At 44.4% G+C, this 26942-nt stretch overlaps 1 protein-coding gene and 1 pseudogene across 1 annotated transcript in view; both read left to right on the forward strand.

Moving 5' to 3' along the window:
• The first annotated feature begins 235 nt into the window (after positions 1 to 235).
• Positions 236 to 26942, forward strand: part of GDPD1 (glycerophosphodiester phosphodiesterase domain containing 1) — a 64832-nt gene continuing 38125 nt past the window's right edge. The window contains exons 1-2 of the mRNA XM_007533649.3: positions 236 to 510; positions 26339 to 26381. Coding sequence (XP_007533711.1) covers positions 369 to 510; positions 26339 to 26381 — 185 coding nt within the window. The 5' untranslated portion in view covers positions 236 to 368. The remainder of the gene's footprint in view (positions 511 to 26338; positions 26382 to 26942) is intronic.
• Positions 19382 to 21717, forward strand: LOC132541783 (protein phosphatase 1 regulatory subunit 37-like; annotated as a pseudogene).

Below are 26942 nucleotides of genomic sequence, written 5' to 3' on the forward strand. Positions count from 1 at the left end.
GTCATATCTTTCTATTGGCCTGAGCGATGGCAAAGGCACTGACCGGTTCCCAAGCTTTCGCCTCAGTGCGGTGTAGAGACCCTGGGAAGCGCCCGCTTGGAAAGTACAAAACTAGGTGACAAGTGCTTGCTCCAGGATCTCGGCGGGTCCCTTGCTAGCAGCCGGAACGCGCCTGCGTGCGGGAGCCCCTTTGTTGCGGGAGCGCGAAGGGCGCCGCGCCTGCGTGGTGGGTCAGCGCCGGCAAGTGCGCTGCTCCGCCGGCACCGGCTGGGGGCGAGCACATCTCGAGCAGCTGCCGAGGCCGTTGCGGCCGCCGCGGCGGAGTCCGGAGAGCCGGGTGCTGGGGGACGTCCCACACGGAGGCTGAAATGTCGTCCACCGCAGCCTTTTACCTCCTCTCCACCCTGGGAGGGTACTTGGTGACCTCATTCTTGTTGCTCAAGTACCCGACCTTGCTGCACCGGAGGAAGAAGCAGCGATTCCTCAGTAAACACATCTCTCACCGCGGAGGTGAGACGGGGTCCCCCTGAACGCAATGGCGGTGGTGGGGGAGCCTTATTTTCGCGTCTGGAGCGGAGGGTCTTTGCAGTTGGGTGAAAGGCAGTCAGTCGGTGGAAATGCTCGAGAGCTTGCGGGCAAATGGGTGTATGTGACAGTGGGCTGGCTCCCCGGGAGAGAGGGGAAGGGAGTCTTGAGACCGAGCCCAAGTGGAGATCGCTGGGTGTCTGGGCTTCCCTGGAGGAAAGAGCAAGGTGAGAACGAAGCAGGGTCTGACAGCATTTCTCGGGGGGGTGGGGGGTGGAGGGAGGCTCCCCAGGTCCTTTCTTATCAGCGAGCACAAGCGGGGGAGCATAGGAGGTGACTCTCTCATAGGAGGAGCGCGGGCAGCAGGCTGCTTGGCCGAGCCGGGGAGGGGCTGAGCGCTGCGGGGATCCGGAGCGAAGCCGCGGGCTCCGGGCGCTGCGCGAGCCTGGACAGTGCAGCCGGCGGCCGGGTTTCTGCAGCCCTGGGCCCGGCCCACCGCCCGCCCCCACTCCGCGCGCAGATGGAGAACAGAGAGAAGTCGAGTGCCAGATCCGGGAGACTTCCCAAGGTCACTATTAAAGAGTTTGGGCTGATTGCCTGGGAGGTGGCGCCTGGGCAGAGCTTTGAGTCTGCATGAGATCTGCATGAGGTCGCGAGTTCGATCCCTAGTGGCACCTGTGCGGGAGTGGTGCTCTGCTTTTCTCTTTCTCTGTCCTTTTCATTTTTCTTTTGTTCTGTTTTGTTTTGACCAGAACAGTGGTTAGCTTTGGTTTACAGTGGTGCGGGGGATTGAACCTGGGACTTTGGAGCTTCTGGCATGAGAGTTTCTTTGCATCACAGTTATGCTGGCAAACGCTAGAAGAAGAAGAAGAAGAACAGTTATGCTCTCTGTCTTTTTCAAATGTGAATAACTCTTAAAATGAAAAAAGAAAAAAAAAAGGATTTGGACTAGATTGGGTCGGGAAGTCTTAGTTCTGTAGACTGCTACCTGTGCACCTGGTTTATTATTTTTTCAGCTCCACCCTGCACCTAACAATGACACATGCATTTCCCAAGATAAAAAAAAATCGTATATGACAGAAGAAAAAACATATTTCACAAGGATCCTAGATAATTAACCTTTTAATTTCCCCAGCAGCAGGGGAATGACATTATTACCTCTTATTATGTTTTTACTTAACTTCAAGCATGATGCATAAAAAATGTGAAGTGGAGGAGTCAGGCAGTAGCGCAGCGGGTTAAGCACACGTGGCGCAAAGCACAAGGACCGGCAAAAGGATCCCAGTTCGAGCCCCTGGCTCACCACCTGCATGAGATTTGCTTCACAAGCGGTGAAGCAGGTCTTCAAGTGTCTTTCTCTCCCCCTCTCTGTCTTCCCCTCCTCTCTCCATTTCTCTCTGCCCCATCTCACAACAAAGACAGCAATAACAACAACAATAATAACTACAACAACAAAAAACAAGGGCAACAAAAGGGAAAATAAGTAAATTTAAAAAGTGTGAAATAGGGGGAGTCGGGCGGTAGTGCAGCAGGTTAAGCGCATGTGGCGCAAAACACAAGGACCAGCATAAGAATCCCGGTTCCAGGCCCCTGGCTCCCCACCTGCAGAGGAGTCCCTTCACAAGCGGTGAAGCAGGTCTGCAGGTGTCTGTCTTTCTCTCCCCCTGTCTTCCCCTTCTCTCTCCATTTCTCTCTGTCCTATCCAACAACGAAGACAACAAGAATAATAACTACACAATAAAACAAGGGCAACAAAAGGGAATAAATAAATATTTAAAAAAATTTAAAAAAATGTGAAATAGGATTATTTCATTTTTTTTCACTTCTTTAGAGATGAATGTTAAGCTAGGTTAACTTGTTTGGAATTTGCTGATATTTGAAATGATAAATTATTAGATTTGTAAAGGGCATTATTATTATTATTATTAATGAGAAGAGCAGAAGAGAGAGAACCAGAACATCACTATGGTAAATGTGATGATATGTCTGGAGCTGGGGACCTCATGCTGAGAGTCCAATACTTTAACCACGGAGCTACCTCCCAGGCAGCAACTATAGGAAGTAACAGTCTAAAATTTGACATAGTATCATAGCTTCTTTAATTTTTAAAATTAAATTTATTATTTTATAAAATGTCATTTTAATAAAAATGTAATTATCTTTATTTACTGGATAGACACAGAAATTGAGAGGGAAAGGGAAAATAGGAAGAGAGACAGAAAGACACTTGCAGCACTGCTTCACCATTTGCAAAGCTTCCCCCCTGCAGGTGGGGACCAGTGGCTCAAACCGGGGTCCTTGTGCACTGTAACTGCACTCAACCAGGTGCCCCTCCACCTGGCCCCCCCCCATAGCTTCTGTACTAACAAAAATTGATCAGGCATAAGACTTTAAATGTCACAGATTACATTGGCAATATATTTTTTTCTTTTTTCTTTTCTTTTATTTATTTCTTTTTGGTTGTTGTTACCAGAGCACTGCTTAGCTCTGGCTTGTGGTGGTAGTGGTGGGGGATTGAACCTGGGACTTTGGAGCCTCAGGCATTAGAGTCTGTTTTGCATAACTGTTATGCTATTTCTCCTGCACTACATTATATATATATATATGTTGTTTTATTGCCACCAGGTTCATTGCTGGGACTTGGTGCCAGCACTACAAATCCACTGCTACTGGCAGCCATTTTTTCCATTTGTTTTACTTTTGCATTTTATTTGACAGGACAAAGAGAAATTGAGAGAGGAGGGGAGATAGAGAGGGTGAGAGAAAGACTCCTAGAGACCTGCTTGTGAAGCATCCTCCCTGCAGGTGGGGAGCTGTGGTTTGAACCCGGGTCCTTGCTATGGTGGTATGTGTGCTTAACCGGGTGCATCACCACCTGTTCCCTCATTGGTAATATATATATATATATAATTTATTTATTTATTCTCTTTTGTTGCCCTTGTTGGGTAATGTTTTTTAAATATTTGTTTTACTTATGCTTAGAGTCCAATGCTTTATCCACTGTGCCACCTCCCGGACTGATTGTTTTTTTAAATATTTGTTTTACTTATTTCACAAGAGACAGGTAAGTAAAGAAAAGGAGACCAGAGCAACACTCTGGTATATTGGTACCAAGGATTAAACTCATGGCCTCATGCTCTCAGTCCAGAGTTCAATCACTGTGCCATGTACAATTACATGAAATTATGATTTTATAATATTTTAAAAAGATCTTTATTTATTTATGAGAAAGATGAGGAGAGAAAGAACCAGACATCATTCTGGTACATGTGCTGCTGCCTCATGCTTGAGAATCCAATGCTTCATCCACTGAACCACCTCCTGGACCACACTTTAAAATATTTTTTTAAAGAACAGTGTATTATTTGGATAGAAACAGAGAAATTGAGATGGAAGGGGGAGAGAGAGACACCTGCAGCACTGTTTCACATATTTATTTATTTGCCTCCAGGGTTGTCACTGGGGCTCAGTGCTTGCACTATGAATCCATTGCTCCCGGAGGCCATTTTTTCCATTTTGTTGCCCTTGTTGTTTATCGTTGTTGTTATTGTTGTCATTACTGTTGTTGTTGTTGGTTAGGACAGAGAGAAATCGAGAGAAGATGGGAAGACAGAGAGGAGGAGAGAAAGATAAAACACCTGCAGACCTGCTTCACCACTTGTGAAGTGACCCCCTGCAGGTGGGGAGCCAGGGGTTGAACCAGGACCCTTGCACCTTGCGCTTTGTGCCATGTGTGCTTAACCTGCTGCGCTACCACCTGGCCCCCATCAAATTTTTTTTTAATTTTATTTATTTATTAATGAGAGGGATAGGAGAGAGAGAAAGAACCAGACATCACTCTGGTACATATACTGCCAGGGATTGAACTCAGGACCTCATGGTTGAGAGTCTAATGCATTATCCATTGCGCCACCTCCCAGACCACTCCCCGTCACTTTTTGTGCAGCTCTCCACTTGTAGGTGAGGCCCAGGGCCTTGAACCCAGGTCCTTGCACACTGTACTTTGTGTGCTCTACCAGGTGCACCACTGCCTAACTCCTGTTTTATGTTTTAATATATACTTGTGTTGTTGCACAAATAATTTATATTCATTATAGAAAATATGGAAAATGCAGACATGAAAATAGGGGAAAAAAAAACTTTTCCTAAATCTCAACACTTTTTTTTTTCCTTCAGAGTTGGGGTCTTGTGTGATTTCATGGCTCTACAGAAGCCACATTTCCTTCCTTTCTTCCTCCTCTGCCTCTTCCTTCTTTAAACCAGAGCACTGTTTAGCTCTGGTTTGTGGTGGTGCCTGGGATTGAACTTGGGACCTCAGAGCTTCAGACATGACCTTTTCATAACCACTATACCATCTCCCTCCCTTGTCCCAGAAGTTACTTTTTCCACTTAGAGAGAGTGGAATCTAATCTTTTCCTCTCCATTTCTAGTGAGAGTGTATTTTGACAGACAATATGTTTGAAGGTAAGAATTGCAGTTGGATATTGGTGTTATCTGGGTCTTAAACCTGTTTATTTATTTATTTATTTATAAAAAGGAAATATTGACCAAACCTTTTGTCCTATGGTTTTGTCAGTGCTTTCTTTTTATAAATAAAATAATAAAATAAGGGAGTCGGGCTGTAGCGCAGCGGGTTAAGCGCAGGTGGCGCAAAGCACAAGGACCGGCATAAGGATCCCGGTTCAAACCCTGGCTCCCCACCTGCAGGGGAGTCCCTTCACAGGCGGTGAAGCAGGTCTGCAGGTGTCTATCTTTCTCTCCTCCTCTCTGTCTTCCCCTCCTCTCTCCATTTCTCTCTGTCCTATCCAACAACGACAACAACAATAATAACTACAACAATAAAACAACAAAGGCAACAAAAGGGAATAAATAAGTAAAATAAATTTTAAAAAATAATAATAATAAAAAATAAAATAAAATAAAGATAAAGAGGGATACAACTCCACACAATTCCCACCACCAGAACTCCATATCCCATCCCTTCCCCTGATAGCTTTCCTATTCTTAAACCCTCTGGGAGTATGGACCCAAGGTCATTGTGGGATGCAGAAGGTGGAAGGTCTGGCTTCTGTAATTGTTTCCCCGCTGAACATGGGCATTGACAGGTCGATGCATACTCCCAGCCTGTCTTAAACTTTAATTGGCAGTTCAAGGAGGAAACTGAGTCATCATTTTAAATCTCTGTCAATGGAAGTAGCATTCTTCAATTGCTCTATGAATTGTGTCTTAAGCCACAGTACTAATTCTACCTCTTCAGCTCTTGTTCCCTCATTCCTATTTCAGGGAAACTTTCACTTGCCTATGAGAACTTTTTTTTCCCAACTGACTCCTTTCTTTTTTAAAAAATTTTTAATCACTCTAAATTTTATTATATATATATATATATATATATATATATATGATTTATTTATTATGAAGGAGAGAGATGAGAGGGAAGAGAGTACCAGAGCACTGGTCAACGCTATAATAAGGTGGTGCTGGGGATTGAACCTGTGATCTTTGGGGCTTCAGGCATTCAAATTGATACTCTAACAAGCTGAGCTACTTTCTCAGCTCCTCTTAATTAGCTCACCTGGTTAGTCAGTCTCTGACACACACACACACACACACACACACACACACACACACACACTTCCCAGAAAAACTTCTCACATGTGGCAAAGTAGTGTCTTTCTCTCTCTACTTTGAGGGTGGCACAGTGGGTAATGGGCTAGTTCTCAAGCATGAGGTCCCATGTTTGATCCTCAGTGTCACATGTGCGAGTGATTCTCTGGTTCTCTCCCTCTCTCATAAATAAGTAAATCCAAGAGAGAGAGAGAGTCAATCTTGGGGGCAGGGCTAATGAGCACATGTTAACACTTGTAAGGGCCATACCTGCAGACTGGAAGCTTCACAAACAGTGAACACCATAGCACTGATGCTTCATCCAGGTTGGTGGGGACTGGATTAGAATGTGGGCTGAATGCATAGTAAAGTATGCTCACTATTCAGTGAACTACTATTATATATATATATATATATATATATATATATATATATATGATTTATTTATTTATGAGAGAAATTATTAAGACATCACTCTGCATATGTGCACTGGGGATTAAGATCAGGATTTCATAATGCAAGTCTGTCACTCTACCTGCTATATAATCTCCCATGCCTGAACAGATATTTCTTTATAGCATTTATATTATTATTTTAAATTTTATTTATTTATTTGGTACAGAGAGAAACTGAGAAGAGAGGGGGAGATAGAGGGAAAGAGACAGAGAGACAACTGAAGCCCTGCTTCACCACTTGTGAAGCTTTCCCCCTGCAGATGGGGACCAGGGGCTTGAACCTGGGTCCTTGAACACTGTAATGTGTGCGCTTAGCCAGGTAGCCACCACCTGGCCCCATACTTATATTATTATTATTGTTATTATTATTATAATATATTTTACCAGACTACTACACAGCTCTGGTTTATGTTGGTGTGGGGGATTGAACATACAGCTTTGGAGTCTCAGGCATGAAAGCCTTTTGCCTAACCATTATGTATCTCTTTGACTACAGCAATTAAATCTAAAGATACAGTGGCCCAGTGGATAAAATATTGGACTCTCAAGCATGAGGTCCCAAGTTTGATTCCTGGCATTGTGTACCAGAGTGAAACTCTGGTTCATTCTCTCCTCTATATCATTAATAAATAAACCTTTTTAAAAATTGGGGGAGGGGGGAGGAATTAAATTAAGAGAGGAGACAGCATACTGGCTATGCTAAAGGACTTTAGTGCCTGAAACTCTTGACATCCCAGATTCACTTTCCTGCATCACCAGAAGTCAGAATTGAGCAGTGCTCTGCTTAATTTTAATTAATTAACTAGTTAATTAATTAAAATAAAAGGGGCCAGAGTGGTGGCACACCTGGTAGACCATGCATGCTACCATGACGAATGGCCTGGGTTAAAGTCCCCAGTTCCCACTTGCAGTGGAAGATACTTCGCAAGGGGCAAAGCAGTGCTGCAGTGTCTTTTCTCTTCCTCTCTATTTCCCCCTTCCCTCTCAATTTCTCTCTCTAGTCAAAAAAAGAATAAATAAAATTTTAAAACGTCTAAAGATACAAAAGAGAATTTTTATCAGATATTAAGCAGTTACAAAGTAGTTATGAAGAACCATTTAGGAATAGAAAGGTTTGTGGTCCGGGAGGTGGCGCAGTGGATAAAGCACTGGACTCTCAAGCATGAGGTCCTGAGTTCAATCCCCGGCAGCACATGTACCAGAGTGATGTCTGGTTCTTTCTCTGTCTCCTCCTATCTTTCTCATTAATAAATAAATAAAATCTTTAAAAAAAAGGAATAGAAAGGTTAAAGTGTAATTAAAAATTTTGGGGCCAGGAAAATAGCTCATTTAGAATCACTTCTGCTTTTTGCTTCCAGGATTTTTTTTGCCTGTACCATGAATCCACTGCTCCTGGAGGCCATGTTCCCCATTTTTGTTGCCCTTGTTGTTGCTGTTGTTGGATAGGATAGAAAGAAATCAGGACAGCAAGGGAAGACAGAGGGGAGAGAAAGATCGAGATCTACAAACCTGCTTCACCACTTGTGGGGGTCCTTACGCCAGTACTTGAGCTTTGCGCCACATGCTCTTAACCCGCTGTGCTACCGCGCAGTCCCCTCGCTCCTGCTTTGATGTGCTTGTGACACAGGTTCAAGTTCTCAGTAAACTGCATGGGGGTGCTATTGTACTGGAGGAAGCTTCAGTATTGTTATGTTTGTCTGTTTTAAAATTTTTATGGGGGGGTCTGTCTCTGTGTGTCTGAAAAAAATTTGACCCAGACTGGTGAAGCCCCAGTGATGAAAAAAAATGATATATAAGGGGCTGGACTAGAATGCACCAGGTTAACCACACATAGTGCAAAGTGCAAGAATCCCAGTTCGAGCCCCCGGCTCCCTACCTGCTGTGGGGCCACTTCACAAGCAGTGAAGTAGGTCTGCAGGTGTTTATCTTTCTCTCCCCCCTCTTTTCCCCTCCTCTTTCCATTTCTTTCTGTTCTATGTTCTATCCAGCAACAACAATAGCAGCAACAACAACAGCAGCAAGAACAACAACAATAATAACAGCAACAACAGCAAAGCAACAATGGAAAAAAGATGGCTTCCAGGAGCAGTAGATTCGTAGTGCAGGCATGAGCCCCAGCGATAACCCTGGAGGCAATGTGTGTGTATGTGATGAAGTATATGTATGTGTATGTATAATGAAACTATCAAAGTGAATTGAGAATTTTAGGAGGAGGTTTTATCAAATAAATGAAAGGTCATTAATGCAGAAAAAGCTAGGTATGAGGACAAAAGCAAAGAAATTGTGAACAAATAATATTAAAAAATACTCTGAGGAGTCGGGCGGTGGCGCAGTGGGTTAAGCGCACGTGGCGCAAAGCCCAGGGACCGGCGTAAGGATCCCGGTTCGAGCCCCCGGCTCCCCACCTGCAGGGGCGTCGCTTCACAGGCGGTGAAGCAGGTCTGCAGGTGTCTTATCTTTCTCTCCCCTGTCTCTCTGTCTTCCCCTCCTCTCTCCATTTCTCTCTGTCCTATCCAACAACAAAGCAACGTCAACAATGGCAATAATAACCGCAACGAGGCTGCAACAACTAGGGCAACAAAAAGGGGGGAAAAATACTCTGAAATACTCAGTTTTTCAATATTTCATAATTTATTAACTTTAATTAAAGATTAAACTTTTTGTTTAGGCTGGTAGATAGCTTACCTGCTAGAATGTACACCTTACCATGCAAGGTCTTGGGCTTGAGCCCTGGCACCATGACATTACCAGAGTGAGCTCCAAAGATGGTGGAGTGGTACTATGATGTCTCCTCTCAGTTTCTCCCTCTGTCAACAACAACAACAACAACAGAATAAAAAGCTAAGTTAGGGAAGCAACTCAGTATGTTGGATTCATTCCTAGGCTGGGACTGATTTGGTGTATTTCATCAAAGCAAAGGTCTTTGGAGAAGGAAGACAGGGAAAGAGAGGAGGGGGCAGGGCTCTCAGATTCTGCTCCATGATGACTGGAAAAAGACCTAAGTTGGGGGTGAGAGAGTTTTACAGACACCTATGATGGTGAGATAAGAAACTGTACGCATGTGCTGACAACTATACTGCATACCATTAATCTCCTAATGAAAATAAAATAAAACTGGCCTGGGTAGTAGATAACAAATGGCCATACAGAAAACTTCCATACCTGAGGCTCCAAGGTCCCCCAGGCTCAGTCCCTATCACCACCATAGCCAGAGCTGAGCAATGCTTTGGTACTTCTGTCTCTTTCTTCTTCTCTGTGTATTTTCCTCTCCGTATCTTGTTTGTTACACAATGAATAAAAATATTTTTAAAATAAACCTTTTATTTATATGTGGAATGATTATTTGCAAAACTATGCATTATACAGGGAGAAGAAAATCAATAGTAGGGGGCCAGGTGGTGGCACACCTGGTTGAGCACACATGTTTCAATGCTCAAGGATCCAGGTTCGAGTCCCCAGTCCCCACCTGCAGGGGGAAAGCGAGTGGTGAAGCAGTGCTGCAGGTATCTCTCTGTCTCTCTCTATCACCCTCTTGATTTCAGGCTGCCTCTATCCAATTAATAGATAATAAATTTAAAAAATTAAGAAAAAAGAAAAATTAATAGTGGGCAGGGGTAGATAGCATAATAGTTATGCAAAGAAACTCTCATGCCTGAGGCTCCAGAGTCCTAGGTTTAATCCCCCTCACCACCGTAAGCCAGAACTGAACGGTGCTCTGGTAAAAATAATAATAATCATAATTTTAAAAAGAGAAAAATTAATAGCTAGTTTGCTTCAATGGATGATGGGTGATAATGGGAAAGGAAAGATATCCAAACCACTTCATGAGAGAGACTGCTTCCAGGTAATTCCTTGGAGAAAATTGGTACACCTCTTAATTAGTCCCTTAGTTACTCACCAGGCTTTCACCATATGAACCTAATAAGTAATTTGTGGCTGTTATTACCGTGGAATTTGTCTTCAAGCTTTACAAACAATTAGAAGAATGGATAATATGAATACTTTATCTGTAGAACAAAACAAAGGTATTATATAAATGGCAGCATAGAAGCTAGTGGAATATTACTTATGCTTGACCTTTTGGCTATTTGACCCTATCTGACTTTTTTTTTTTTTTTTAAATTGTTGTAGTTATTATTGTTGTTGTTACTGATGTCACCATTGTTGGATAGGACAGAGAGAAATGGAGAGAGGAGGGGGAAGACAGAGAGGGGAAGAGAAAGATAGACACCTGCAGACCTGCTTCACTGCCTGTGAAGCGACTCCCCTGCAGGTGGGGAGCCGGGGTTTGAACCGGGATCCTTATGCCAGTCCTTGTGCTTTGCGCCACCTGCGCTTAACCCGCTGCGCTACAGCCCGACTCCCCCATCTGACTTTTATTGTCCTTTTTTTTTTATATTTATTTTTTTTATTTAGTTGCCTTTGTTGTTTTTTATTGTTGTAGTTACTATTGCTGTTGTTATTGATGTCGTTGGATAGGACAGAGAGAAATGGAGACAGGAAGGGAAGACAAGAGAGGCGGAGAGAAAAATAGACACCTGCAGACCTGCTTCACTGCTTGTGAATCCACCCCCCTGCAGGTCAGGAGCCAGGGGTTCGAACTGGAATCCTTGTGCTTTGCACCATATGCACTTAACCCGCTGCCCTACCGCCTGAACGCCTCCAACTTTTTTTAAAAGTTATTTTATTTAATTTATTTATTTTCCCTTTTGTTGCCCTTGACTTTTTATTGTTATTGTGGTTATTATTGTTGTTGTTATTGATGCCGTCGTTGTTAGATAGGACAGAGAGAAATGGAGAGGGGAGGGGGAGACAGAAGGAGAGAGAAAGACAGACACCTACAGACCTGCTTCACCGCCTGTGAAGGGACTCCCCTGCAGGTGGGGAGCCGGGGGCTCGAACTGGGATCCTACGCCAGTCGTTGCGATTTGTGCCACATGCACTTAACCCGCTGCTCTACCACCTGACTCCCCAACTTTAAAAAAAAAAAATAGTATTGCCACACTTGTGAAGATTTTAGTGACATATGTACAATGTGCTATAAGCACTGTATCTAGCTTCTGTTAATTATTAGTATCTTAATCATCTTTTACTATTTTATTTGATTTTGGATATTAATTTCATTAACTTGTAAAACAAAAGATTAAGCAATATTATTTGAAAGTTTAAATTTGTAGGTTTAGTAGTCTGGGAGGTGGAGCAGTGGTTAAGGCACTAGACTCTCAAGCATGAGGTCCTGAGTTCGATCACCGGCAGCACATGTACCAGAGTGATGGCTGGTTATTTCTCTCCTCCTATCTTTCTCATGAATAAATTAATAAATTTTAAAAAATTAGTAGGTTTAAATCAATTACAACCTAAGGAAAACAGACACAGAAGACAAACGAACATAAAAGAGAAAGAAAATAAAAGGGCAGGGGTAGATAGCATAATGGTTATGCAAAGAGTTTCTCATGCCTAAGGCTCTGAAGTCCCACCATAAACCAGAGCTGCTCAGTGCTCTGGGGAAAAAAGACAAGAAACAAAAAACATAACAAGACAAAGCACTGTAATCCAGAGCTGAGCAGTATTCTAATAAAATAAAATCCATACTCGTAATTCTTTTATATTACCTATGTTGAATTTTGACTTTTAAAGAAAATTTATTATTTTTAAAATATTTATTTTAAACCATTTATTTATTTGTTCCCTTTTGTTGCCCTAGTTGTTTTATTGTTGTTGTCGTTGTTGGATAGGGCAGAGAGAAATGGAGAGAGGAGGGGAAGACAGAGGGGGAGAGAAAGATAGACACTTACAAACCTGCTTCACCACCTGTGAAGCGATTCCCCTGCAGGTGGGGAGCCGGAGGCTTGAACCGGGATCCTTATGCTGGTCCTTGCGCTTTGCATTACGTGTTCTTTACTCGCGCTACAGCCCAGCTCCCGATATTTATTTATTTATTGGACAGTGTCAGGGAGAAATTGAGAGGGGATGGAGAAATTGGGAGTCAGAGACACCAGCAGCACTGCTTCAGCACTCGTGAAGCTTTCCCTCTGCCGGTGTGGGCCCAGGTGCTTGAACCTATGTTTTTGTGAACTGTAATGTGTGTGCTTAAGCAGATGCACCACCATCTGGCCCCCAAAAATTTTATTTAAAGGGCAGGCAAAATAGATCACTTGGATAGTGTGACGCTTTGCCACGTGTGCAACCCAGATTTGATCCCGAAATTGTATCAAAGGAAATTTTGGTGCTGTGATACATCTCTGTCTGGTGTGTGCATGCGTGTGTGTGTGTGTGTGTGTGTGTGTGTGTGTATGTGTGTGTGTTTATTTATGAAGGAAAATATAGCTCTGCTGTGATCCAGAAGGTGGCACAGTGGTTAAAGTGTTGGACTCTCAAGCATGAAGTCCAGAGTTCAATCCCTGGCAGCACATGTACCAGAGTGATATCTCATGTTCTCTCTCTCTCTGTCTGTCATTCTTCATGAATAAATAAATAAAATCTTTAAAAAAAAAAAAGAAAGAAAATATAGCACTGCTCAGCTCTGGCATGTGACAGGAATTAAACCTGGGTCTTTAAAATTTTTTTTTTAAATTTTTTATTAAAGAAAGGATTAATTAACAAAACCATAGGGTAGGAGGAGTACAACTCCACACAATTCCCACCGCCCAATCTCCATATCCCACCCCCTCCCCCGATAGCTTTCCCATTCTCTATCCCTCTGGGAGCATGGACCCAGGGTCATTGAGGGTTGCAGAAGGTAGAAGGTCTGGCTTCTGTAATTGCTTCCTCGCTGAACATGGGTGTTGACTGGTCGGTCCATACTCCCAGTCTGCCTCTCTCTTTCCCTAGTAGGATGGGTCTCTGGGGAAGCTGAGCTCCAGGACACATTGGTGGTGTCTTCAATCCAGGGAAGTCTGGCCGGCATCCTGATGACACCTGGAACCTGGTGACTGAAAAGAGAGTTAGCATACAAAGCCAAACAAATTGTTGAGCAATCCTGGTCCCAAAGCTTGGAAAAGTGGAGAGGAAGTATTAGGGAGGTACTCACTGCAAACTCTAGTGTACTTCTGCTTTCTTACTTTGGTGCCATACTCCAAACTCAGTCAATTTCTGCTTTGCGTTTCTACTTCTTTTTTTTTTTTTTTACATGCATAACATTCCCCAGATTCCCATTCAACAATACAACCCCCACTATTTCATTCATCATTTTTCATGGACCTGTATTCTCCCCACCCACCCACCCACCCACCCCAGAGTCTTTTACTTTGGTGTAATACTCCAATTCCATTTCAGGTTCGACTTGTGTTTTCTTTTCTAATCTTGTTTTTCAACTTCGGCCTGAGAGTGAGATCATCCCATATTCATCCTTCTGTTTCTGACTTATTTCACTCAACATGATTTTTTCAAGGTCCATCCAAGATTGGCTGAAAACGGTGAAGTCACCATTTTTTACAGCTGAGTAGTATTCCATTGTGTATATATACCACAACTTGCTCAGCCACTCATCTGTTGTTGGACACCTGGGTTGCTTCCAGGTTTTGACTATTACAAATTGTGCTGCCAAGAACATATGTGTACACAGATTTTTTTTGGATAGATATGTTGTGTTCCTTAGGATATATCCCCAGGAGAGGAATTGCAGGATCATAGGGTAGTCTATCATGTCAGATATGAGAATAGCTGTTCCTGCCCTTTTTTGTGGGCCATTGGCTTGAATGATAGTTTTCCATCCTTTCACTTTAAGTCTGTGTTTGTCTTGTTGCGTTAGGTGAGTTTCCTGTAGACAACATATTGTTGGGTTGTGTTTTCTGATCCATCTTCCTACTCTGTGTCTTTTAATAGGTGAATTCAGGCCATTCACATTTATTGATATCAAAGATTGAAGATATTTTAACGCCATTCTTGTAGAGTTTTAGAGTGTTTTGATATGTGTTCTATTTGTGGTGGTCTGGTTGTTTATAGGAAACCTTTCAGAACTTCTTTCAAGGCAGGCTTGGTGATGGTTGCTTCCTTCAACTGTTGCTTGTCTGAGAAGGTTTTGATGCTTCCATCTAGTCTGAATGACAATCTAGCAGGATATAGTATTCTTGGCTGAAAGCCTTTCTCATTGAGCACTCGATAGATATCTTGCCATTCTCTTCTGGCCTGTAGTGTTTGTATGGAGAAGTCTGCTGCTAATCTTATGGGTTTTCCTTTGTAGGTGACTCTTTGTTTTTCTCTTGCAGCCTTGAGGATCCTTTCTTTATCCTTATTCCTTTCCAATCTAAGTATGACATGTCTTGGTGTCTTTAGGTCTGGGTTAATTCTGTTTGGGACCCTCTGGGCTTCTTGAATCTTTATGTCTTTGGTGTTGTCTAGACTAGAGAAATTTTCAGCTATTATGGCCTGGAGAACGCTTTCTTCCTCCCCTTCTCTTTCTTCCTCTGGTAAGCCAATAATTCGTATATTGTTTCTTTTGAAGTCATCCCATAGGACTCTGTTGTTGTTTTCAGCATCTCTTAATCTCTTTTTGAGATCTCTTACTTCTTCTTTAGTTGTCTCTAATTCATCCTCAATCTTGCTAATTCTGTCTTCAGCCTCATTGATTCTATTCTCTCTGCCCTCTACTGCTTTCTGGAGTTCATCTATTTTGTTGCTCTGCTCTGATACTGTTTTAGCTTGTTCAGCTAGTTGCCTTCTTAGCTCAGCAATTTCAACTTTCAGCTCTCTAATAACCATGAGATTATTAGAATTTTCTTCCATATTCTCATTTGTTGTTCCTGCAGTTCTGATTACAATTTTTTCAAATTCTTTACTCACTCCTGTTATTATTTCCTTAGCTAATGTTTGGATGTTGAACTCGTTGTTTTGTGCTTCGCCCTCTGGAGGACTTTTAGCTGGACTCTTGTCCTGGTTCGAGTCTCCATTATTTTTTCTTGTTGTTTTAACCATTTTATATAAGTTAACAGTTTTTTCAATCCCTGAGTTGGAGTTCAGTGGTGTAAAAGCCTTTTTTTTTTTTTCCCCTGTAGGCTATGGTAGCCTGAGGGCTTTTAAACTATCAATAGGCTTCTTGGCTTAATCAATGACTCCTGACCAAGAGATAAAGCAGGGTGTGGCAGAGATAATCCAGTGGTTATGCAAAGAGACTTTCACAGCCCTTCAGCTATGCCACCGAGGTATAGGTCTTCTCCTGAGTTTCCCGGTTAGATCTCTGTGCCCTGGTGTCCCTCCCTTTTGCTGCTCCAGATTCTGAGGGTAGTAGCAATGGAGACTCAGAGTTGTACTTGGTGAGTCTCTGGGGAGTCCTTTCCTCCCTTCAGCTGTCCCCTTGTTGGTGGAGCAGACTGGAGGTGGTGTCTCCACTGACAGACTGTCGAACTGTTAGCAGTCACTTAATCTCTCCTTAGGCCCCTCTCTCCTCTCTGTCACCAGCCACACGTGTTTGTACTCACGGGTGATTTACTGGGTTTCTGTGGTCATTCTAGTCCTGTCTTGTTTCGGTTCGGGTGGTCTCCTTTGGTATTCCTAGTTGATCCGGGAGAGGAGAGGAGAGGAGAGAAAGCGATCTGCTGCTCGTAGCTCCGCCTCCGGAAGTCCGGGTCTTTAAAATTTATTTATTTGTTGAATAAAGAAAAATTGAGATGGAAAGAGAAAGATTGGGAATTAAAGACACCTATGGTAATACTCCACTATCCATAAAGCTTCTACCCTACAGGTGGGTACTGGGTGCTTGAATCCAGATTCTTGCACATGGTAACATATTTATTCAACCAGTTGTGTCACTGCCTGGCCTCTGACTTCTGGGACTTTAAGCAAACCCTGTTCTCTAATGCTGAACTGTCTCTCTCTTTTTAATTATTTATGTATTTATTACTGGACAGAGACAGAGATAAATTGAGAGGGGAAGAAGAGATAGAGAGGGAAAGAGACAGAGAGTCACCTGTAGCCCTGCTTCACCACTCATGAAGATTTCCCCCTTGAACCTGGGACCTTTCGCATTGTAATGTGTGCGCTCAACCACCTGGCCCATGAACTATTTCTCTTTTCCTTTTTTGAATATTTTAATTTAGCATGTTGCAGACATATATGAAAGTACTGCTTGAGAAATTGCTAAGCAGCAGTACACAGGATTTGTGTGCAAGAGGTCCCAGGTTTATCTCAGGCATTACATATGCCAGAACTGAGGGGATTGGGCAGTGCTGCACCATATTAAGCGCACATAGTACAAGCCAGAACTGAGTGGTGCTCTGATGATTCCCCTTCTCTAAAACCATACAGGTATATAAATGGCTCAACAGGTAGAGCACATGACTTAAATGTGTGAAGGCCTGGCTTCAATTTTGAGCAACACTATCACATACCTCCAAAGCAATCCTCGGGTTTCTTTCCCTCAACATTAAAACAATTACTGAAGATATCTTGTTCTGGGGAGTGGGCGGTGGCACGCCTGGTTGAGAACACATAGTATGAGGCACAAGGACCCACGCCAGGTTCCCGATTCCAGCCTCCAGTAGTCACCTGGAGGGGGGTCGCTTCACAAGTGGTGAAGCAGGTCTGTAGATGGCTATCTTTCTCTCTCCCTCTCCTCTCTCAACTTCTCTCTGTTCTGTCCAATAAAATGGCCACCAGGGGCAGTGCATTCTTTGTGCAGGCACCAAGCCCCAGCAATAACCCTGGAGACAATAAATAAATACATACATAAATAAATAAAAGAAATTTTGTTCTGTACCCCTGCTTGTTTTTTACCAAATGATGATGATGATGATATATTTGGTTTACTCCTTTGGGACCTTGCATATAAGCGGTTTGTGGGCTTTTTTTCTCATTTTATTTCAGAGGTGTATGTATGTGTGTGTGTGTCTGTGTGTCAGGGACAGAGTGAAAGAGGACATGATGTCACAGCACTGCTCCACTGATCTGTGGAACTTTCCTGATGCCATGGTACTGGGGTTTGAATCTGGGCTCTCATTCACAGTAGGGTGTTCACTATACCAGGTGAGCTATAATCTTGTTAAATATTGTGATCTTGTTATAATATTAACCTGCCACTAATCTTGTTAAATATTAACCTTTGAGTATACACACTAATACTATTCTTTTTTGTTGTTGTTGTTGTTACCAGAACATTGCTCATCTCTGGCTTACAGTGGTGCAGGGGGACTTATCTAGGAACTTTGGAGCCTCAGGCATGAGAGGCTCTTTGCATAACCATTATGTTATATACCCCTGCCCCACATACTATTCTGTGTCACAGAAATGGAAGTGTATACAAAACACTTTAGTTTCATACCAAAGTATGATGGCTTTTTTGAGGAAAAACACTTGTGTAGTCCTTTGAATTGTGAGCTGAATTAGTCTCCTCCCACCCCCCCACACCCACAAAACAACTTTCTTTCATAAAAATCTGACAATCTGGTGATTCAGACTTGAGTATTCATCAGATATGTTATTTTTTCATTTTTAAATTTTATTTATTGGGTAGAAATAGAAATTGAGAGGGTGGGGGAGTGGGAGATTGGGAATAAGAGAGACAGAGAGACACCTGCAGCATTGCTTCATCACTTGTGAAGCTTCTCCCCTGCAGGTGGGGGACTGAGGGCTTGAGCTGGGTCCTTGTGCATAAGTAGCATGTGTGCTCAACCAGGTGCACCCAACCCCATCAAATATGTTCTTGAAAATTAGTAAAGTGGCCTTGACCTTACAGGAAAAATAATCTAGTTTTCTCTGGTTAAGGCAATGCTAGGGGTTAAATTTGAGCATTAAAGGTTAGACTTTGGCACAGTCCTTACTTGAGCTTGATAGCTTTCCAAAGATAAGAAAGATTGGGAAGCTATGGCAAAGATAATGTCCCAGGTATATAGTAGGTGCTTCGGACTTTGTACACTTATTTATTTATTTATATTACCAGAGCACTGCTCAGCTCTCATTTATGGTGGTGCAGGAAATTGAACTTGGGACTTCAAAGCCTTAGGCATGAGAGTCTCTTTGTATAACCATTAGGTTAACTAACCCTGCCCAGTACCATTTATTTATTTATTTCATTCTATTTAAAAAATAAATGTGGATGAGGGCCGGGCGGTAGCACAGCAGGTTAAGCACACATGGCGCAAAGCACAAAGACCAGAGTAAGGATCCCGGTTCAACCCCTCCTCCCCACCTGCAGGGGGGTCGCTTCACAAGCAGTGAAGTAGGTATGCAGTGTCTTTCTCTCCCCCCCCTCCGTCTTCCCCATCTTTCTCCATTTCTCTCTGTCCTATCCAGCAACAATAATAATAACAATATCAACAAGGGCAACAAAATGGGGAGAATGGCCCACAGGAGCAGTGGATTTGTAGATTCGTAGTGCAGGTACAGAGCCCCAGTGATAACTCTGGAGGAAAAAAAAAAAGAAAAAAAGAGGGAGTTGGTGGTAATGCAGCGGGTTAAGCGCAGGTGGCGCAAAGCACAAGGACTGGCATAAGGATCCTGGTTCAAGCCCCCGGCTCCTCACTTGCAGGGGAATCGCTTCACAAGCCGTGAAGCAGGTCTGCAGGTGTCTGTCTTTTTCTCCCCCTCTCTGTCTTCCCCTCTTCTCTCCATTTCTCTGTCCTACCCAACAACAACGACATCAATAACAACAATGAAAAACAAGGGCAACAAAAGGAAAAAAGAAGTAAATAAGTTAAAAAAAATGCACTGGGTTAAACGCACACAGTGCAAAGTGTCTTCCCCTTCTATTTCTGTCTTATCCAACAATGACATCAACAACAACAGTAACTACAATAATAAAACACGGGCAACAAAAGGGAATAAATAAGTAAAAAATTTAAAAAAGAAAAAAGGATAATAGGACAATGTCCAGCAGGGGAACCGAGCGGATGGAGGCGGCGCGGGCAGCTGTGGCGGAGCCCATGTCTCTCCCCCGGAGAGACCAGCCTGGGGCCGGGGCATGTGGCTGCAGCCAAGAGGAGCCCACCGCAGGAGGCGCCGCCCGACCCTGCGTCCCGTCCCCACCCCACCCCCACCCCGCCGATGGGCACCTCAAGGCGGTGACCAAGCGCGATGTTCCTGTCCAACAAGGACATCGGTCCGGAGAGGTGGAGCCCAAGGACCCCTAGAGACACGCCCAAAAAGTGACGGTGGACGAGGTCGTCGCAGAGGTCATCGCTGCCTACAAGCAGGCCAGCCAGAAGCTCAGCTGCAGGCAGATCCCCAAGCTCCAGGAGTTCACCGACCTCAGGCACCGCCTGGACTGTCTGGACCTGAAAGGCGAGAAGCTCTCGACTTCAAGACGTGCGAGTGCCTGGAGGAGGTCTTCAAGCGGCTGCAGTTCAGGGTGGTGGAGCTTGAGCAGACGAACCTGAACAAGGATGGCGCCTCGGCCCTCTTCTACGAGATCGAGTACTACGAGTCGGCCACCCACCTCAATCTCTCCAACAAGCACATCGGCACCCGCGGCTGGCAGGCGGCGGTCCGCAAGACCAGTTGCCTGCAGTACCTGGATGCCCGCAGCAGGCCCTGCTGGACCACTCGGCGCCCTGCGCATCTGCAGCAGCCTGGCTGTGCTGCACCTGGAGAGCCAGCCTCTCCGGCCTGCCGGTCATGCTGCTGGCCACAGCCCAGAAGATGAGCATGAACCTGTGGGAGCTCTACCTGGTGGACAACAAACTCAGTGGCCTTCAGGACTCGGCCCAGCTGGGCAACCTGCTCAAGTTCAACTGCTCCCTGCAGATTCTGGACCTAAGGAACAACCACGTGCTGGACACAGGTCTAGCCTAAATCTGCGAGGGTCTGAAGGAGCAGAGGAGGGGGCTGGTGACCTTGGTGCTGTGGAACAAGCAGCTCACACACACGGGCATGGCCTTCCTGGGCATGACACTGCCACATACGCAGAGCATGGAGACACTGAACCTGGGCCACAACCCCATCGGGAATGAGGGTGTGCGGAACCTCAAGAACAGCCTCATCAGCAACTGCAGTGTGCTGCGCTTAGGGCAGGCCTCCACCAGCCTCACATGTGAGGGCGTGGTGGCTGTGGCCGAGTTCATCGCAGACAGCCCCCGCCTGCTGCGCTTGGACCTGCGGGAGAACGAGATCAAGACGGGCGGGCTCATGGCGCTGTTGATGGCCCTCAAGGTAAACCACTGCCTGCTGCACCTGCACCTGGATAGCAAGCCCAAGAAGAAGGCGGTGAAGATCTTCATCCAGACGCAGAAGGCGCTGCTGGCGAAGACCCAGAACTGCTGCAAGCGCAACTTCGAGCTGGCACGGGAGCGGGAGGAGAAGGAGCAGTGGTTGCAACTGTCAGGCCTCCATGCCCGAGATCACCTTCACGGAGCCCGGGGATGAGCCAGCCCCTGCTGCCCCTGCGCTGCCGGAAAACAGAGCGCCCGGCCGTCCCTGACTCGGACTCGGACTCAGGCTCCGAGGTGGAGGATGAAGGGGAGGAGGAAAGGGAGCCGGCAGAGGCCCCCTGCCCCACCCTGGTGCACCCCACAGACTCTCCAGGGGCTAGGGACAGGAGCCCACCTGCCAGCCCTTCCTCTCCTACAAAGTAGCGGATTGTGTCCAGCCCAAGCCGGGGGCACAAAGTGTTTGTGGTGACCCGAGTGGAGAGGCCAGAACCCCCCCATCCCATCCTCCGCACCCACCTCTCCTTGTCCACCTTCCCCACCTCCTGAGACCCCTGGCACCCAGGACCCAGGGGCCCCTAAGTCCCCGCTACAACTCCCTCAACCAGGGCCAGCACTGCCCAATGGCCTGAAGCCTGAGTTTGCCCTGGCACTGTCCCCTGCCCCCTCCCCAGCTCCTGTGGCCAAGATGGGCAGCTGCGGCCTGGAACATGAACTGAGCTGCTCCAAGACTGAGAAGGAACTGGAGGAGCTGCTTCTGGAAGCCAGTCAGGAGGCAGGGCAAGAGACACTGTGACACTTTAGTTCCCCTTTTTCCGGTTGGTCGGTCTTCAAGTTGCTGAGGCCAGAGCCCTGAGAATCTGCTCACCCTAACCCCAGCTTTCCTGAGCCTAGGATGCAGGGGCATAGGGGACTTCCCCTGGGACCCTGCTGTCCCCCACAGCGACACTACATGGGGCACAGGAGCTACAGAGGCCAAGCTTCCCTGCCCTGCTTGGAGCACTTCTCTACGTGTGCCTGGCACTGGAGACTTGGGGTGGGGTGACGGAGGAAGCAGTGCCAGGGACCCTGGTCCAAGGGGGCTTGCTAGCCAGCCTGCACAGGCAGGCAGACTGGAGGCAGTGGTGGCAGGTGGCCACAAGGGCAGCCCAGGGCAGGGTGCGGACTGGAGGGGGTGGGGGGAGCCGGGAGTGGAGCATCAGAGCTTTCTCTTCTTAAATGCAATAAATCTGTCACTTGAGGCTGCACCCTGAGAGGCACTACAGCCTGGGGAGGGTGGGGGGAGGGTTCCTCCCGGCGTTGACCTCTGTCCACACTTTTCTAGTAAACCGGAGCTGGGTTCAAAAAAAAGAAAAAAGAAAAATATGTGGGGGCCAGGAGTTGGGCCGTAGCGCAGCAGGATAAGTGCACATGGTGCAAAGCGCGAGGACCAGCTTAAGGATCCCGGTTCCAGCCCCTGGCTCCCCACCTGCAGGGGAGTTGCCTCACAAGCGGTGAAGGAGGTCTGCAGGTGTCTGTCTTTCCCCCTCTCTGTCTTCCCCTCCTCGCTCCATTTCTCTCTGTCCTATCCAACAATGAGACATCAATAACAATAATAACTACAACAATAAAAAAGGGCATCAAAAAAGGGAATAAATAAATATTTAAAAAAATGTGGTGGCCAGGCAGTGGCACATTTGTTTGCAAGCATAGGTTACCATGCGTAAGGACCTGAGTTCAAATCCCCTACTACCCACCTCCAGGGGGGAAGTTTCTTGAGCAGTGAAACAGAACTGCAAGTGTCCCCCTGTCTCCTCTACCTCTTCTTCCCCTCTCTGTCCTATCAGCAAACTAACTAAATGAGCATTCATTGTACAAAGGTTGTGTGGTATAGACAAATGCATTATAGAAAAGAAATTGGGGGGCCAGGAGGTGGCACACCTGGTTAAACGCACACATTACAGTGCACAGGGACCCGGGTTCAAGCCCCTGGTTCCAGCCTTCAGGGGGAAAGCTAAATGAGTGATGAAGCAGGGCTGTAGTTATCTTTCTCTTTCCCCACCTCCCCTCACAATTTCTCTGTCTCTATCAATAATAAATAAAAATATTTTTTAAAAGAAGTTGCTTTTTGAAAAAAAAAAAAAGAAGTTGCTTTTTGGTGACACAGATGGGACTTCTCACAAATGTGGTTTTACTGCTTCCTGGGCAGCTTTTTTCATTTGAATCGAGATAAAAAGAGGGAGGGGGGTTGGGAGGGCGATAGCGCAGAGGGTTAAGCACATGTGATGCAAAGCGCTGGGAGTGTAAAGATCCTGGTTTGGGCTCCTAGCTCCCCACCTGCAAGGGAGTCGCTTCACAGGCGGTCTGCAGCTGTCTTTCTCTCCCCCTCTGTCTTCCCGTCCTCTCTCGATTTCTCTCTATCCTATCCAACAACAACAGCAGTGACAACAACAGTAATAATAACGATAAATAACAAGGGCAACAAAAAGGGAAAAAAATAGCCTCCAGGAGCAATGGATTCGCAGTGCAGGCACCTAGCCCCAGCAATAACCCTGAAAACAAAACAAAACAAAACAAAAGAGAGAGGGTGGGGTAGATAGCATAATGGTTATGCAAACAGACTCGTGTTCAAGTCCTACATTCAAGCCCCCTACCCCCCCATAAGCCAGAGAAGTGCTCTGATAGAAAAGAAAAAAAGAGGCGGTAGCACAGTGGGTTAAGCGCACGTGGTGCAAAGCGTAAGGACCGGCGTAAGGATCCGGGTTCAAGGCCCCCAGCTCACCATCTGCAGGGTAGTCGCTTCACAGGCGGTAAAGCAGGTCTGCAGGTGTCTGTCTTTCTCTCCCCCTCTCAGTCTTCCCCTCCTCCTCTCTCCATTTCTCTCTGTCCTATCCTGCAACAACAGCATCAATAACAATAATAATAACCACAACAATGATTAAAAAAAAAAGGCAACAAAAAATGAAAATAAATAAAAATATTTTTTAAAAGAAAGAGGGCGAGGTTTGACAACATTGGAGCTTCCTCTGGTGCCATAGCACTTCTCATGCTGTCAAGGCTCCAATATTGGCTGCAGCCATGGCAAGGCTCTCACCCCACTCTTTCTCTTTGTGATTAATATATATATATATTTTCCATTTTATTGGATAGGACATAGAGAAATTGGAAGGAGAGAGGAAGATAAAGAGGGAGAGGAAAGATAGACACTTGCAGACCTGCTTCACTGCTTGTGAAGTGACCTCTCTTCAGGTGGGGAGTGGGGCGCTCAAACCAGGATTCTTGCATGGGTCTTTAGGCTTTGTACTATGGGCGCTTAACCGGATGTGCCACCGCTGCCCCCTGCCACTTGGATTCGTACTTTTTTCTTTTATTATTAGTTTACCTGAGCTCCAAGCTGGTTTCCCTGTGATGTTACATATTTTTTGGAAAAAAAATTTTTTCGGGCAGGAGTAAATAGCATAACCACTATGCTATCTTTCCTATACCTGATGACATATATATTATTGTTGTAATGATGATGAGAGAAAAGAAATAGTCCACTGCCATCTTGGCCAGACTCTGTTTATTCAGATCTTTTGCCCACATTTTTACTGAGTTGCTGTTGCTATTATATTGTATGATTTCTTTACATAGTGTAGATATCAATCCTTGTCAAATATCATCTCCCACTTACTAGGTTGTCTTTACTTATTTATTTTTGTTGTCATTGGACCTTCTCTGCTCTAGGCTGACTTTTTCAGATAGAGACAGGGAGAGAAGGAAAGACACTATAGCACTGCACAGAAGCAAGACTCAAACCTGGGTTGAGCATGTGGTAGAAGGTGCCTTCCCTGGAGAGCTGTCTTTTTAGTTTTGTGAGATTTTTTTTTTCTTTCTTTCTTTGCCTCCAGGGTTATTGCTGGGGCTTGGGCTTGGGCTTGCCAGCTTATTGCTGGCACTATGAATCCACTGCTCCTGGAGGCCTGTCCCACCCACTCACCCCCATTTTATTCTATAGGACAGAGAAATTGAGAGGACAGACAGGGAGAGAGAAAGATAGATAACTGAAGATATGCTTCACAACTTGTGAAATATGTCCCCCCTGCAGGTTGGGAGCCAGGGCTCAAACCCAGGCCCTTACACTTGGTAATATGTGTGCTTAAACAGGTGTGCCACTGCCTGGCCCCATTTGTTTAAATGTATAAAAGCTTTTAGGTTGATGTAGTCCCATTTTTTTTTTTTTTTTAACCAGAGCACTGGTCAGCTCTGGCTGATGGTGGTACAGGGGATTGAACCTGGGATTTTGGAGTCTCAGGGATGAAAGTCTCTTTGCATAACCATTATGCTATCTACCCTTACCTCCATTTGTTTATTCTAGTTTTAGTTTCGCTTGTTACTGGGCTTGAATCTCAAAATACATTTCTGATGGTAAGGTCCTGGAGCGTGTCACATATGTTTTTTTGTATGTATTTTATAGTTTCAGACCTAATATCAAAGTCTTTAGTCCAATCTGAGTTCATTGTTGTGCTTGGTATTAAACAGTGATCTAGTTTCATTGTTTTATATAACTGGCTAATTTTTTCAACATTATTTGTTAAAGAAACTTTCCTTATTGCATGTATTGTTTTGGCTTTGTTATATAGTAGATATCCATATATTGTGTGGATTTATTTTTCAGTTCTCTGTTCTGTTCCATTGATTTGAGTGACTATTTTTGGTCTAGCACAACACTGTTTTAATTACTATTGCTTTGTTGTATAGTTCAAAGTCAGTGAATCACAACTCCATTTCCCTGTTTGTTTGTTTTTTTTTTCTTTTATCAAGATGGCTATTTATGGTCTTTTTTCCTACACAGATTTCAATTTTTTAATTTTCCTGAAGAAAGCCATTGGGATTTAAAAATTATATTTTGTTTATTTATTGAATAGAGGCAGATATTGAGAAGGGAAGGTGTGAAAGAGAAGCAGATACAGAGACAGCTACAGCACTGCTTCACGGCTTTCAAAATTAGACTTTGGCATTAAGTCTGAAACTATAAAATGAAAACATATGTGACACACTCCAGTACCTTATCATCAGAAATGTATTTGGAGATTCAAGCCCACTAAGAAGAGAAACTTGCATTGAATCTATGTGTCACGTTAATATGACCATTTTAACAATGCTTATTCTTCTGAGTTTTAAATTTCTTTTTGTTTCCTTGTCTTCATTATAGAGGGGTCTTTCACCTCTTTTGTCATATTTACTTTACTTATTTATGATCTTTGTTGGTACAGTTGGAAACAGAATTTCTTCCTTGAAGATATTGCCTCCTTCCTCTGGTTTATAGTGGTGTGTGTGGATTGAACCTGGGACTTTGCAACCTCAGGCCTGAGAATCTCTTTGCACAAATCTATCCCCCCCACTTCTTTCCTCCTCCCCCCTTCCTCCTTCTTCTCTTTCTCTCTCCCTTCCTCCTCTTCCTCCTTCTCCTTCTTCGTCTTCCTCTCTCTCTCTCTCTCTCATCAGAGCACTGCTCAGCTCTGGCTTGTGATGGCTTCTAGATTGAGCCCGGGACTTTAGAGCTTCAGACATTATGCTGTCTCCCCTGCCCTAACACTTGTAATGTTTATAAGTTATATAAACATCAATATTCCTTCCATGTATCTATTGAGATAAATCTCTTGAAAATAAAAAATTAAATAGCTAAGTAAATGAATGTTAACTTTAATGTTTTCACAGGAGCTGGAGAAAATTTGGAAAATACAATGGCAGCTTTTCAGCAGTAAGTATATCAAAGGTACTCTTTTCTTTTACTGATAACTTTAAAATGATGATTCACAAAGTGAAGATAGTATACATGTAGCATCCACTTGGGAAACTTGTTTTTTATCTTATTGAGATCACTTTTTTTATTATTTAGCCTCAAGTGTTAACAAAGGGTCTGCATAACTTGAAAACTTAAAAGAGTTGTGAGTAATCAAAAGATACTATAGTTCCAAAAGTGAAAGGAGACACTTGTAACAAGGAATATACTATGTCTAATGCTAATTAGTCTTGCAGAGAAAGAGAAAATTAAGCAACTATTTATACTGGTTGTTGTTTATGAATAGGATTATGTGTCTACTCATTAGTTCTTGTACAGATCTGAAGCTATAATGTGGTCTTTGATCTCTTATAAGTGTTGATTGTATTTTAAAAATGTACTTACATACATATGCATACGTATGTGTACATGTGTGTGTATTAGAGAGAAGAAAGAACCAGAGCATTTCTCTAGTGAATGCAATAACAGGTTTTGAACTAGGACCCTCATGCTTAAGAATCCAACAGTGTCCATTGTGCC

The sequence above is a fragment of the Erinaceus europaeus genome, chromosome 12 (assembly GCF_950295315.1).
Source record: "Erinaceus europaeus chromosome 12, mEriEur2.1, whole genome shotgun sequence".
In the NCBI taxonomy this organism is placed as follows: domain Eukaryota; kingdom Metazoa; phylum Chordata; class Mammalia; order Eulipotyphla; family Erinaceidae; genus Erinaceus; species Erinaceus europaeus.